This window comes from Phaseolus vulgaris, chromosome 10, assembly GCF_000499845.2.
Source record: "Phaseolus vulgaris cultivar G19833 chromosome 10, P. vulgaris v2.0, whole genome shotgun sequence".
Taxonomy (NCBI): domain Eukaryota; kingdom Viridiplantae; phylum Streptophyta; class Magnoliopsida; order Fabales; family Fabaceae; genus Phaseolus; species Phaseolus vulgaris.
Window position 1 is genome coordinate 30,307,742 of NC_023750.2, and position 14,854 is coordinate 30,322,595.

At 52.1% G+C, this 14,854-nt stretch overlaps 2 protein-coding genes across 2 annotated transcripts; both read right to left on the reverse strand.

Moving 5' to 3' along the window:
• Nucleotides 1-10,734: 10,734 nt before the first annotated feature.
• Nucleotides 10,735-11,133, reverse strand: LOC137817883 (uncharacterized). The gene has a single exon (XM_068621109.1). It carries the CDS (start codon nt 11,131-11,133, stop codon nt 10,735-10,737), a length of 399 nt encoding a protein of 132 aa, XP_068477210.1.
• A 1,020-nt stretch (nt 11,134-12,153) lies between these two features.
• On the reverse strand, nt 12,154-14,129 carry LOC137817884 (uncharacterized). Its single transcript, XM_068621110.1, has 3 exons — nt 13,574-14,129; nt 12,690-12,884; nt 12,154-12,605 (listed from the first exon to the last, which is right to left on the reverse strand). Exons 1-3 carry the CDS (start codon nt 14,127-14,129, stop codon nt 12,154-12,156), a joined length of 1,203 nt encoding a protein of 400 aa, XP_068477211.1.
• Nucleotides 14,130-14,854: the final 725 nt, after the last annotated feature.

Below are 14,854 nucleotides of genomic sequence, written 5' to 3' on the forward strand. Positions count from 1 at the left end.
TCCATACGCAGATGATGCTGTCGGGAGGGTCAGACGCCGTGTATTGCAAGATGTTCGTGAGCACGCTCCAGGGAACGGCGTTGGAGTGGTTTGTGAGCCTACCTAACGGTCACATAACCAATTTTTAGCAGTTCTCGAAGGTTTTCGTCGAGCAATACATCGTGAACAAGGCACCGCCCAGGGTGTCTTATGATTTGTTTGATATAAGGCAGTACCAGGGAGAGTCCCTCAGAGACTACCTGAATCGCTTTGGAGCGCAGATGGTTAGATCGCCGGCTAAAGATGAAGAAATGCGAGGCCTTGATCAGGGCTCACCCTGCAACGTTTGCTGAGGTCAGGCGACTTGCGGTGGCTCACATCGCCGACGAGAGTGAGGTCGCCGAGAAGAGAGGGAGCGTGGCTCCCGCTAGGCCACGCGCCCAGACCAGGATCCAGCCGCAAAGGGTGCTGGAGACAGCGGCGGCGGCCAGGAAGGACCAGAGGACTCGCCATCCTTATGATAGGAGGAACAAGGGGAGGGGCCAGGGACGCCAGCAACCAGCACGCCGGGAATACAAGCGCCCGCCTAAGCACAAGTTTGTTATGGGATTGGCGGACCTGATCGCCATTCCCAATATATCTGCTAGGTTGAAAAAGCCTGAGAAGGTGGGCGACAAGGTGCTGGGACCAAAGCCAGACGCCTGGTGTGAGTTTCACCAGGGCTTTGGCCACACTTTGGACTCGTGTTTGTCCTTAGGGTATCAGCTCGATGATCTGGTTAAGAGCGGGTTCCTAAATGACTATCTGCTGGACAGGAGGACGGGGGGAGCGTCGAGTTCCCAGCCAGCGGGTGGAGAAGCCCAGCAACACGAGATGCCTATCCACGGGGAAATCCACACCATTGCAGGAGGCTTCTCAGGTGGTGGATGCACCGCATCGCAGAGGAAGAAGTACGCGCGGTCGGTGATGACAGTGGATATGTTTGAAGATCACTCGCCGGAGGTGGACATTACGTTCACCAAGTAGGATCTTCGGGACGTTGTGCCCCATGACAACGATCCCATAGTCATTTCGTTGATTACGGCGGGAAGGAAGGTCCACAGAGTTCTGGTGGACCAGGGAAGCTCGGCAGACGTGATGTTCTGGCCGACTTTCACGCAGCTGGAGTTGCCCCTTGACCAGCTAAGGCCCTATGGAGGGTGCCTGTATGGGTTCGCTGGTGACCAGGTGGAGGTCAGGGGGTACATTGAGTTGAGAACCACGTTTACAGATGAGGCTGGTTCGAGGACGGAGAGAATCAAGTACCTCATTGTAAACGCTCCTTCAGCATACAACATCCTGTTGGGAAGGCCCACGCTTAACAGGATAGGCGCTATACCGTCGACTCGGCACATGAAGGTGAAGTTGCCGTCTATGGAGGGGGTGGTGATCACGATCAAGTCTGATCAGAAAGAAGCAAAAAAGTGCTATGAGAATAGCCTGAAAAACAAGAGATCAGTGAGTTATGTAACAACCACCCCACCTCCCGGTGTGAAGCCCAGATCGACGGTAACGGAAGAGACCGCCGGAAGGGACGTGGAGAGGAACGCTGGTCTGGAGGAGGAAGAGGCGCGGAATCGCCCTGAGGAAGCGAGAGAGCAGGGAATCGCCAGGGCGGTGATCGCCAGAGAATCCAGGCCAAAACCTGTCGAGCAGTGGCTCGAGAAAGAGATCGGGGGAAAGATCTTCAAGCTAGGAAGATCTCTGGAGGTCGAGCTCCAGGACCCGATCGCCAAGGTGATTGAGCGGCATCTGGACGCGTTTGCGTGGTCCGCTTCGGACATGCCCGGGATTGATCCCGACTTCTTGTGCCATCATCTGGCGATGGACAACTTGGTGAGACCAGTGCGACAAAGAAGAAGAAAGTTCAACGATTAGAGATGAAACACAGAAGCTCCTCGCTGCAGGCCACATCAGGGAGGTTCAGTACCCTGAATGGCTGGCAAATGTCGTACTGGTGAAGAAGAGTAATGGGAAATGGCGCATGTGCGTCGATTTCACTGACCTGAACAAAGCTTGCCCAAAGGATTCGTATCCTTTACCAAGTATAGACGCCCTGGTGGACAGTGCTGCAGGGTGTAAGTTGCTGAGTTTCCTGGATGCCTTCTCGGGGTATAATCAGATCAAGATGCATCCCATGGATGAAGAGAAGACAGCCTTCATGACGGAGAGGTCGTGCTATTGCTATAAGGTGATGTCGTTTGGGCTGAAGAACGCGGGGGCCACGTACCAGAGGCTGATGGATCGAGTACTTGCACCGATGCTGGGAAGGAACGTGCAAGCGTACGTCGATGACATGGTCGTGACCTCGCCAGAAAAGAGCAAGCACGTTGCCGACTTCGAGGAATTGTTCACAACGATCGCCAAGTTCAGATTGAAGCTGAATCCAGAGAAATGCATTTTCGGCGTGGAAGCTAGGAAGTTTTTGGGTTTCCTCTTGACTGAAAGAGGCATAGAGGCAAACCCTGATAAGTGTGCCGCCATCTTGGCGATGAGGAGCCCAGCTACGGTGAAGGAGGTTCAACAGCTAACAGGTCGGATGGCAGCCCTGTCTCGCTTCGTGTCAGCTAGCGGAGAGAAGGGACATCCCTATTTTCAGTGCTTGAGGCGCAATAACAAGTTTGCCTGGACGAAGGAGTGCGAGGAAGCCTTCGTCAGGCTGAAGGAGTATCTGGCGAGCCCGCCGGTTTTGTGCAAACCGCTGGTGGGGATCCCTCTCAGGTTGTATTTTGCTGTAACTGAGAGGGCGGTGAGTGCGGTGCTCGCCCAAGACCAAGATCAGACACAGAAGCCTATTTATTTTGTTAGTAAGGTGTTGCAGGGCCCCGAAACGAGGTATCAGGCCCTGGAGAAGGCTGCGCTGGCTGTGGTGTTTTCGGCGAGGAGGTTGCGCCACTATTTCCATAGCTTCACCATATTGGTGATGACTGACCTGCCCATCCAGAAAGTTTTGAAGAAGCCCGACGTTGCGGGAAGGATGGTGAAATGGGCAGTGGAGATGTCAGAGTTTGACATTAAGTATGAGCCCCGAGGCCCGATCAAGGGGCAAATCTTTGCAGATTTCGTGGTCGAGCTCTCGTCTGAGGCGACACGAGTTGAGGGGGACGGCTTCCGTTGGGTACTCTCGGTGGATGGATCGTCGAACCAGTAGGGTAGCGGCGCTGGAGTCATTTTAGAAGGGCCCAATGGCGTGCTGATCGAGCAATCTTTGAGATTTGCCTTCAAAGCCAGTAACAATCAAGCAGAGTATGAGGCGCTGATCGCCGGAATTTTGCTGGCCAAGGAGATGGGAGCTAGGGTGCTGATGGCTAAGAGTGACTCGCTGCTAGTCACATGGCAAGTAACAGGCGAGTTCCAGGCTAAAGATCCACAAATGGCGGCCTATCTGGAATATGTGCAGGAGTTGAAGAGTTCCTTTGCCTCCTTTGAAGTAGTGCATGTGCCCAGAGAGCAGAATGCCCGAGCTGACTTGCTAGCTAAGCTCGCCAGTTCAGGCAAGGGGGGTAGGCAGAGGACGGTGATTCAAGAAACTCTGAAGACGCCGAGAGCATTTGTGGCAGATCACCTGGTCCTTCAGATAAGCAAGTCGACGGAGAAAGCAGCGAGAAGCCATAAGTCCCTGACGCAAGAAACTCTGAGATCGCCGAGAATTAGAGCATGTCGGGGAGAGAAGGTGAACGTGATGCAGGTCTGCGCTACCCATGAGCCAGACACTTGGATAACACAGTACAAGCGGTGCCTGGCAGATGGCCTTCTCCCACTGGATCCGACTGAGGCTAGGAAGGTAAAGAAGAATTCTAGCAAGTACACCCTGATTGATGGCGATCTGTACAGGTTTGGGTTCACTCACCCGCTCCTAGAATGTATACATGGCGAGAAGTGCACGAGAATCATGGCGGAGCTCCACGAAGGTATATGCGGAAGCCACGTTGGGGGTCGAGCTCTGGCCGCGAGGACTCTCCGTGCAGGCTACTACTGGCCAACGATGAGAGAAGACTGCAAGAAGTATGCGCAGTGTTGCAAACAGTGCCAACAGCACGCCGATTGGCACAAGGCCTCTGCTCGTGGTGGCGACGTCGGGGACTCGGTGATCAGAATCGGAGAGGTGTGGGCAACCTCATCCCCGATTGGAGCGACATCTGCGGCTGAGGCGTTAGAAGGAGGACCCCCTCCAGCTGATACATATGGCGTGGAGGCGCTTGGGGGGTCCTCCAAGAAATTGTCTTCGGCGGCCTCAACCGCGGGTGGCGCAGTTGCCAACGGAATGGCTTGGACTGGGGAAGCGGGAGCTGGTGGAGATGGCATTGTTGGAGGTGGAGCAGGCGTGGATGGCGGTGTTGAGATTGGAAGAGGGGGTGGGGCAGGTGGTGAAGAAGGTGCCACCCTCTTCCTCTTTGTAACGAGGCCATCTTCGGTGACCTCGTCATCTTCTTCCTCCTCCTCGTGGACTATCTGGGGAGCCTTCCTCTTGGGCCTTTTGAGGACAAGTTTTTTACGCTGGGCGGCGGGTTGGACGTCGGAGGGAGCTGGGCCCTTAGGTGGCGATCGGCCCTGAGTGGCGGCGATCTCCACCACGGAATTTGGCACTGTTTGAGAACCCGTGGCCAACCCGTGGGTCCGGGCGAGCGCCCTTAATTCAGCGAGCATACCCTTGCCCAACATGTTATCTGCATAGAGCGAAAATGCATGGGTTAACTCAGAGAGAAAATAAGTGCATAAGGCGGGATGCAGCAAAGCAGATGATCGGTGGGCTTAAATAAAACCAAAGTCTTGCGCATAACGCACAAGACGCTCAGAAACAGTTAAACAGAAGCAGTACTAAAACAACAGTTTAAATGTTCTAACCTATTCGAATTTCGAGTTGGTCCTTGTAGAACTCGAAGCAGATCAAGGTGGTGGTGAGGAAGGTGATGTTGGCATCCGCCACCCTTTTCCAAAAGAGGCAGAGATCTCTGTCCAACGCTCCCATGCTATCAGGACTTCTGGGTCTCCTGAAGCAGCTCTTGGACTCTTTCTTCCCCTTGTCCACCCAGTACAAGGGGAAGCCGTCGAGTAGGGAGGCGTCCTTGTCGTTAGGACGCACTTGGACGAACTTCCCTTTCCAATCTTTATAGGATTGCTGGAAGATGGAGAAGATTGACCTCCCAGCGATCCCATTCAAGCTAACCCACAGGCGGTCTCCTGGGTGCTTGGCCTCGAAGAGAAACAGAAATACATCTACGGATGCGGGCAACCCCAGATGGTCGCACATCACTTGGAATGCTCGCACAAACGCACAGCTGTTGGGATGAAGCTGGGCGGCGGCGATGTTGAGCTCAGTGAGGAGTTCCCTCTCGAAACAGGTAAAGGGAAACTTGAGCTTCACCTTCTTAAATAAGGTTGTGTAGACGAAGCAGAAGGGCCCGTCAGCGCTCACCTTATCGTCGGCACAAACGGGCAGATCGGGGGGGCAGGGTAGCACTATCATCTTTTCATCGTGCTCCTTATGAAATGTTTGGTGAGGCGCATCCCCCTTAGTCAATCGCAAGACTGCTCCAGCAGTGTTCACGGAAGACGTTTCCCTCAACAGGGTCGAGTTGGCCCAGGGGTAGAGTTTTTTGAAGTCTGGCAGGGGAACGGGGGCTCCTCCGGCGATAGGTGGAGTCGCCTGGGCCAGGTTGGGGCGGGAAGGTGCAGGCCTCTCAGCCTGGGAAGATGAAGCACCGCGTGCTCGCGGTGGGATGAGTGCTTGAGAAGAGGGGTGTCGCGATGAAGGAGGAGGATTCGGGGTGATCTTTGAGCGGGTCATTCTCGAAGCTGCAAAGGAAGAAGAAAAGGAAAAATGATCAGGGTTCGCAGAGGCTGACTCGATCGTGGGAGAAGGGTGAAAAGCGAACGAACGAAGGTTCGTTGCGACGATTGACGAAGCCTTAAGTTACGTAGAAGGAGAAATGGAAAAAGCAACCCACAGCGTATGCACCAGACAGTTACAGGATGATGCGAATCGGTTAAAATGCAAGAAAAACCAGCAGAAGAAGGAAAGTAGGTACCTTTTGATGATCAGGAAGACGATGAAGGATGATGGTGATTCAGAATGTTGGAGAGCGCTGAGAGTTTTTTGCAGGAGGAAGTTAGAGCGTTTGTGAATACGAAGAAAAGTGATGGAACAGTGTGGAGTGAAAATGGGTTTAAGAGTTTTTTCGAAATGGGTTTGGGAAGCGCAAACGGTAACTGAAGGTAACCGTTGATGAAGCCACGTGTCGAGTGATGGGCGAGGGGTTTGGTGGAGCGTCAGAGAAGCAGAAGGTACAACCGCTTGGAATTCTGTGTCAGTGCCACGTAGACCGGTGTTGACGTGACTCTTCTAGTCTTTTCGCTGGACAAGTCTTCGCTTAAGACTGGGGGGCTTGTGTACCGCCCTGGTAGTCGGAAGTGATGACGTGGCATCCAGCTACAGTATAGGCGTGTTGACAAGGCGCCAGGTTGGCAGAAGGGAAGGAAGTCGGGGGGCTTGTGAAGTCGCCAATTATTAAGTTGGCGTGTTCCGATCTCCAGCATACCAGAATAGGCGATCACCGGGTTAAAGATGAAGTCGCCAGATGTAAACTCAGGCGACCTAGTGATTGGAGATCGCCAGAGCAAGCACATCGCCAGAGATGAAGGTGGTGCAGATTATGAAGGCGGCCGGCGAGACCACAGGGAAGGTGTACGAAGGCACCCTAACTCGCCATTTCCAGTAGAGATCGCGCTCCCAAGTTAGCTATGCACTGGGCAGTACCATGCATAAGTAACTTAGCAAAATGAGAGTAGAAGCAGCGCCCAAGTCAAGGAGGCTCCAGATGATGGCACGTGTACAGTTGGATGCGAGCCACGTGTCTAAGTCTGTAACTGCCAGGAGAGAGAAAGTGACCAGGTATATAAGAGTTCTCAACGAACTTTCGAGGTACGCACGTTCAGATTATACTCTTTACGCTTGCGAGTTCTAGAGCACACTGTGAGAGAGAACACTGCACGGTTCCTTGAGATTTCTTGAGCGTTCTTGCTCTCAATATTTGGTGGTTCGGTCACTGACTTGGGCGTTGGAGTGCGATCAGCCGCAGGGGCGCCGCTCTGTTCTTTTGCAGGTTCTTGAGGTGGATCTTGGAGAAGGACGGACGTTTGAAGCGGTGCGCAAGTCGATCCTTTGACGAGGCAGGTTTCAACGCTCTGGTCAACAGGCAGGATCAAGATCTTTCATCAACTATGGCACATACGAAAACGACGGCCAACCCTCCTCCCCCCGGGGTCAACTATAACTCTCAGTATCCCTGGGCCTCTGATGAACTTCTAGCTGAGTGCACAACCCTAACCACCGTTGGAGACGTGGAGGACCATATTGGTGACCCGCGGCTATACAACTTTAATGCTTTCTGCAACATCCACAACTCCCACGTCTCCGTTCGTCATGGCACTCCCGGGGAGCCTGTCTGCGTGGATAATAGGTCCAACGGTGGGAAAGCCTTTTTCTTTCTTTACCAAACAGTGTTCAAGCCCGTCGGTCTGCGCTTTCCTTTTACAACCTTCGAAAGGGAGCTGCTTACCGAAATCAACACAGCCCCTGCTCAGCTACACCCCAACAGCTGGGCATTCATTAGGGCCTTCGAGATTCTGTGCGGGTACTTGGGCATTCTGCCCTCCGTGGACGTCTTCCTTCATTTCTTTGAAGTGAAGAAGCAAGGGAAAAGCCTTTGGGTAAGCTTTTCCGGAGTCGCTGGCAGGATAGTCCTCACCCTTTTCCAGAACTCGTACAAGGGGTGGAAAGGCCAAAGCTGCTGAAGCCCAAATCTTTGGATGAACTGACCTCTGCTGATAGAGAAGTATGCGTGGCTTTGACCGGCCTGGGGGTCGTCTTCAGCACCGTGAAACTCATAGCTTGCGAGTTTAACGCGGACGCCCTTTCTGGGTACTTTGGTAGGGAAATCTACACCCCTACTTGTCTTCTTTACATTCGCCTCTTGATGTGTTTTCTCTGATTGATGTGTGTGTTGTTTATCTATCCAACTTCTGTATGTGCTATATGTGCCTTCTCGTTTAACTGGTGTTAGCTCTAACCCCTGCTCTCTTGTTTGTCTGGTGCAGCATCGGTAATGGACTCCTCGAGGCGAATTGCACTGGCGAAGACCTTGAGGGCTCGCCCCAAGGCAACATCTGCGAAGGCCGGCGCCTCCAGCATCCCCATCACTGAGTCCAACCCTCCTCCATCACCAACACCACACACCGCCCAAACACCCAATTCTCCCCATTCTCTCCAAACACCTAACTCACCCCCACCAATCGATGCAGTCCCACTGGCTGTGGTTGCCAACCTCACCCCAGTCCCCCTAGACAAGGGCAAGGGTTTCCTTGTGGCCCCCTCTGATGACGAAGACTCTGGAGAGGGGCAGGTCTTCAAGAGGAGGAGGACCAACAGGGTCATCTCTTCACGATCTCCCTCCCCTCAACATGGAGAGTCGCTGAGGGACAACCCTCCCAGTGCCACATCTCCCCCACCACAAATGGGCCAAGAGGAGGGGGCAGAGTCCGCGCTTCCACCAAAACAAACTGCTGCACAAGCTTCCGCCCCAGAGGTTTTGACGATTCCCCTGGCGATCATGCAACTAATGAGGGGGGTTCAATGAGAGTTCACTGGGGAGTTCTTCTAGCGAGGCTAAGAAGGAGGGTATGCCCTACTATATGGGGGCCTTCCTCGCTATTGCACTAGACTGGTGCGCACAAGCAAAAACCAAAGCCATCGAGATGCTAACCCTACAGGGCCTCAAGCGAGAGGTGGCCACCCTGAAGGAGGAGAAGCTGAAGCTCACACAACTTTGGGAGCAAAAAGAAAACGCCTACAAAGCTTCTCTGATGGAGACCCAGGAGGCAGTGGAGGCAGCCAACCTGAAGCTGCACAAGGCTGATCAGAAACATGCTGACCTTCTGGGTTCCATGGCTTCCCTGCAGTCGGAGGCTGCTGAACTGAGGATAGCCGCTAAAAACTCTAAGGTCCTGGGAGCGAAGCTGAGCGAAACGGAGGAGAAACTGGCTGCGAAGATTGAAGCTTCCAACCTTCTCCAAGCTGAGGTGAACAAGCTTCAGGTGGAGAAGGAATTTCTAGACAAGAAGCTAGTCTCCCAAAACTCCAAGGTCGAGGAGCTGGAGAAGTCCAACAAGGAACTCCTTGATGACATGGCCGACACCTTCGACGAGGGGTTCAAAGAGGCTCTAGCCCAAGCTACATGTGAGAACCCAGGGATCAACACCTCCAACTGTGACCCTGGCAATCATATTGTCGACGGGAAGGTGGTGCCCCTCGACCTTGGGGATTGAACTTCATTTCATTGATCTTCATTTTGTAAACTTGTATCTTCTAACATTTTACAATACTCTGAACTTTATCTGTGACTCTGACATTTAATCTTATTTAAAAGATTATTCGAGCTTTATCTTTACATCCCCGCGTACCTTCAGTTTCTCTGCTCTACCGCTTTCTTTGCTAAATTGAATGCGTTATTACCCCTACATTTCTTCAACGCTTTGACTATGACTCTTTAGGTAGCACGCGACCTTCTCTCTTATTCTTCCCTTCTGAGTCGCGATGCATACTCTCCCCCTTGTCTTTTACATAGACTCCACTTGGCCTTCATATCTGCGAGGGATCTTCCTCATGAAGGTGTCGCCTGCCTCGTCATTGCCCTAAGGCGAAGGAGGATTTGATCTCTTCTATGGCCTCAACATCGCTCAAAGGTGCAAAGGGCGTATCTATTCATCTGGGGCCTCGACGTCGCTCGAGGGCGAGGGAGGACTTTAATCTCTGGTGCCTCAACGTCGCTCGAGGGCGAGGAGGACTTATCTGTTCTATGGCCTCAACATCGCTCAAAGGCGCAGAGGGCTTATCTTACCTGCACTGGGTGTCCATTCTCGAGGAGAGACCTGCTCTGGGTGTCCTCAGCGTGTCTAAATACCTGGGACAAAAGTCGCGCTTTGGCGCCCACACCCATGAAGAGGCCTAAACAACAGCGCCGTATCATCCATGGGGTGTCTAAAACACCAAGGCAACTTAGCCCTTGATGCCCACGCTGGAAGGAAACGCCCCTTGCCACTTCCTCGCGAGGTGTCTAAACATCAGGCATCAGGGCTAGCTATTCATACTTGAGGAGGGGGCGTCCCGAAGGAATCCCTTAACCCATGCTCAGGGACTAGGCACCCGGATTTCAACTTATATCTTAACATCTGACACCGAGGCTAGCTATTCATAACTAAGGAGGGGGCGTCCCGAAGGAATCCCTTAACCCCTGCTCAAGGACTAGGCGCCCGGATTTCAACTTATATCTCAACGTACCTGTCGTCTTGATCTATGGGTATGAGCATGCGTTCCAGCTACTTGCTCTGAACTTTGATGTTTGCTTCCTTTCTTGGCAGCGCCTACACCGGGCGACGTCTTAACTTGGCGATGCCTCCTCTCGACGACGCCTCCTCTTTGGCGACGCCTCATCTTGGCGTCGCCTCACCCTGGCGATGCCTCATCCTGACGACGCCTCCTCTTGGCGATGCCCACGCCAGGCGATGCCTTGATTTTTTTACTTGAGTTTCTTTAATCTTTGATCTTACATCGCGTGAGAGGGAAAAACTGAGACATAGTTTTCTTGAACCTCTTTTCCTTTATTCGGGTGACCTCATTAAAAAACCCCTTAGAGGGAAAAAGAGTGTCCCCGTTACAATTCAACTGAAATAAAACTTTAAATTTGCCGCATTGCTCCCCTCTAGAGTCTCTAGATTGTACGAACCGTTTCCCTTGGCTTTGGTTATTCTGAAGGGTCTGGTCCACTTGGGAGACAACTTGTTCTCTAACTCGTAAGGATGAGCCTTCCTCATGACCAGGTCGCCAACTTGGAACCGCCGCAGCTTCACCTTAGAGCTGTACTGATGATCTACTCTTTTCTTCACGGCTTCAGCCTTTATCCTTGCTTCCTCTCTGGCGTCGTCCATTAGGTCTAGATTTACCCTTCTTTCCTCATTGGATTCTTCTGCCACAAAGCTTTGGAAACGTGGAGAACTCTCGTGAATCTCTACTGGGATCATGGCATCTGACCCGTATACTAGGCTGAATGGCGTCTCCATGGTGGAAGATTGAGGCGTGGTGTGGTAAGCCCACACAATCCTCGGTACTTCTTCTGCCCACGCCCCTTTAGCCTTCTCGAGTCTTAGCAAAACTCTATTTGCTGACTCTACCTATCCATTCGTCTCGGGGTGTTCGACTGATGCGAACACCTGCTAGATTCCCACTTCTGCACACAGCTTCCCCAACTGTTGGCTCGCAAACTGAGTGCCATTATCTGAGATGAGATGCCTTGGCACCCCGAAACGACACACAATGTTCTTCCAAACAAAGTGTTGTACTTTGTGCGCATTGATCTGTGTCACTGGTTCTACCTCTCTCCACTTCGTGAAGTATTCGATGGCGACTATCAAATACTTCATTTGCCTTATCGCCAGAGGGAAAGGCCCCAGAATATCAATTCCCCATGTATGGAATGGCCACAGGCTATAGATCGATCTCAACTCCTCTGGTGGTGCCTTATGCCAGTCTGCATGCATCTGGCATTGCTTGCATCGTTGGACGTATCTTACACAATCTTCCCTCACTGATGGCCAATAAAACCCTGCGCGAATCACCTTGGAAGCTAATGATCTTCCCCCCACGTGGCTTCCGCAAATCCCCTCGTGGAGCTTCGACATGATCCTCGTACACTCATCGCCACTCACACATGTCATAATCGGGTGCGTGAACCCATGCCTAAATAGCACTCCATCAACGAGGGTGTACCTTGCAGAGTTCTTCTTTATCTTCTTCCCTTCTCCAGGCTCTGCTGGGAGGATTCCATCTGCAATGTATCGCCTATAAGGCGTCATCCAAGAGTCGCCTTCCTCCAAGGAGCATACATGCACGCCCTTCTCTCCTTCGGGCGAGGCCGCGTAGGTGCTGATGCGGGGTGCCCTCGCTGTATCTTGAATCAAAGAGCGATGGCTCCTTGGCTTTCCTCTTGCTGTGCTAATGTGAAGGACATCCACCCTGTTGTCCGCCACGAACTTTCGCGGCGTTTTGAGCGTCTCTTGGATGACTGCCCTCTGCCTTCCCCCCTAGCCTGAGCTGGCCAGCTTAGCAAGCAGGTCAGCTCTGGCATTTTTTTCTCTAGGGACATGCACCAGCTCAAACGTAGCGAAGGTTCCCTTCAACATTTCGACGTACCTCAAGTACGCAGACATCTGCGGATCCTTTGCCTGGTATTCCCCTGTTACTTGTCCTGTGACATACTGGCAATCACTCTTCGCCAAGAGGCTTTGAGCGCCCATTTCTTTGGCCAGAAGCATCCCAGCAATCAGCGCCTCGTACTCCGCTTGGTTATTGCTTGCTTTGAAGGCGAAGCGTAAGGCTTGCTCGATCAACACTCCGTTAGGCCCCTCCAAGATTATTCCAGCGCCACTCCCCTGCTGGTTGGAGGACTCATCCACCGAGAGCATCGACTGTGACCCTAACTCCACCTTCTGAGTGTCTCCTCCTGGTGAGAGCTCTGCCACGAAATCTGCATAACCTAGCCCTTTGATGGACCCCTGGGTTCATACTAGATGTCAAACTCTGACAGCTCTACTGCCCAGCGAACCATCGTCCCAGCTACATCCGGCTTCTGAAGTACTTTCTGGATGGGGAGATTCGTCATCACCACCACTGTGAAACTGTGAAAATAATGGCGGAGCCTTCTGGTTGAGAACACCACTGCTAATGCCGCCTTCTCCAGTGACTGGTACCTCAATTCTGGGCCTCGCAAGGCCTTGCTTACGAAGTAGATGGGCCTCTGCACTTGGTCTTGCTCCTGAACCAGCACAGAGCTGATGGCCCACTCTGTTACTGATCCGGTCGGTCACAGTTTAGGGTGACATCAGCGACTGATGGCCACGTGGGCCGTTCTTAGTGGGACACGTGATGCATCTCGAAGAGAGCGATCAGGCGGAGATCGGTGATCAGAGGGAATGCTCGATCATCGATTAGGTGAGCCACGGGGCTGATCGGTCGTGTTGTCACACGCAGCTAAGCTGGGAACGAAAGGGGATTCCTGGGGAGAGCGCTGCAGCCGAGCCTTGTGTGGCATGGCGTCGGGAGTCAGAGACGTCGTACGCCCTTCAGTACCGTGCACAAGAGTGGTCTGAGGAAGCTGGTAGTCGGTCGGCGCTCTGTAGCCCATGGCGTTCGTGGGCAGAAGGGGTGATCGTTCACGCGACAGGGAATACCTGGTATGCGCGCTGGTCCAAACCGCACCTGGTACTCACATTGAGGTTGCCCGAGACACCCAACATATGAAACACGCTAAGTTACTTCGTACGCGAAGAACTTAGGGGTGTGACAAGGTATATAAAGGGGTGCCACGCTCATTTCTAGGGAGGTTTTGATTGAGATAAGTGGCTAGTTTTCGCACAGAGAGAAGAAAGAGAATTCGCAGAGAACACGGTCCTTATAGAGATCACAGAGTGAACTACTCTTTGGTGGTTTTGTTCGCTGACTTACGGAAGGCGGAGTTAGACGTTGCGGAGCCTTCGAAGGACAGGTCACCGGCAAGATCAGTTATTGCAAAGTATAATCGTAAGGGGACGTCTGCCCGTGGCTTATAAAGCACAGGTGGCGTCGCCAAGTACTCCTTCATCTTGAGGAATGCTGCTTCACACTCATCTGTCCATGCAAAATGGCTATTCCTCTTTAGGCACTGGAAGTAGGGGTGGCCCTTCTCCCCTCCAGCAGACACGAATCTTGACAGGGCCGCCATCCTCCTAGTCAATTGCTGAACTTCTTTAACTGAGGTTGGGCTCCTCATAGCGATGATAGCTGCACACTTGTCAGGGTTCGCCTCTATCCCCCTTTCGGTGAGCATAAATACCAAGAACTTTCCCGCCTCCACGCCAAAAACGCACTTGTCTGGGTTTAATTTGAGGCGGTACTTTGATATGGTAGCAAACAGCTCTTCCAGATCCGCTGCGTGCTGCCCCCTCTCGCGCGAAGTCACCACCATGTCATCCACATAGGCCTGCACGTTCCTTCCCAGCATAGGTGCAAGGACCTTGTCCATTAGCCTTTGGTAGGTGGCGCCTGCATTCTTCAACCCAAATTGATGTGATTCCACTACCCATATAGAGAATGATTCTTGACATTCTTAGGAATCACCTTGAGCTGGACATTATTGAGGCACTTTTCTTAGAGTTGGATCATTGTTCTAAGACAAGAACTCACCAAAAACTAGTACCAAATCCCAAACTCATTTGGATGTTCCACATATTGTCAAATTGAACCAACAAAAAGAGGTAAAACTAAAAAGCACCGAATAGAATTGAATAAGAACACATTTGAACCGAACAAAGTGAAATTAAAAAGGCAAGAACAACAAATAGGTGCTGGAAAAACAGAATAGTCGAACCAAACAACAAGACAACAAGCTAGAACAAAGAATTAAAAAAGAAGAAAGGAAGGAGAGAAGAATTGCTCATGAAGATGGAAGGATGATGGATGATCTCGCCACTAGAAGTGTGGAATGCTCCTAGATGAGAGTGCTGCCGCCACTTGAGGACTCCATGGATCCATCAAGATAAGACTAGAGAAGAAGGCTCAAAAGCTCTCCAATGATCACTCAAAATTTGAGTATAGTTTTCTTAGATTAATTCCAATCTGAATTTTACAAAGAGAGCACCTCTATTTATAGCCTAAGGTGCTGAAAATGCAAGCTAAAACAATTCAATTTTCCCTCCTAAAGCAAGCTAAAACCGGCGCCTATTTCAAGCCATGAGGAAGGTGTGACTC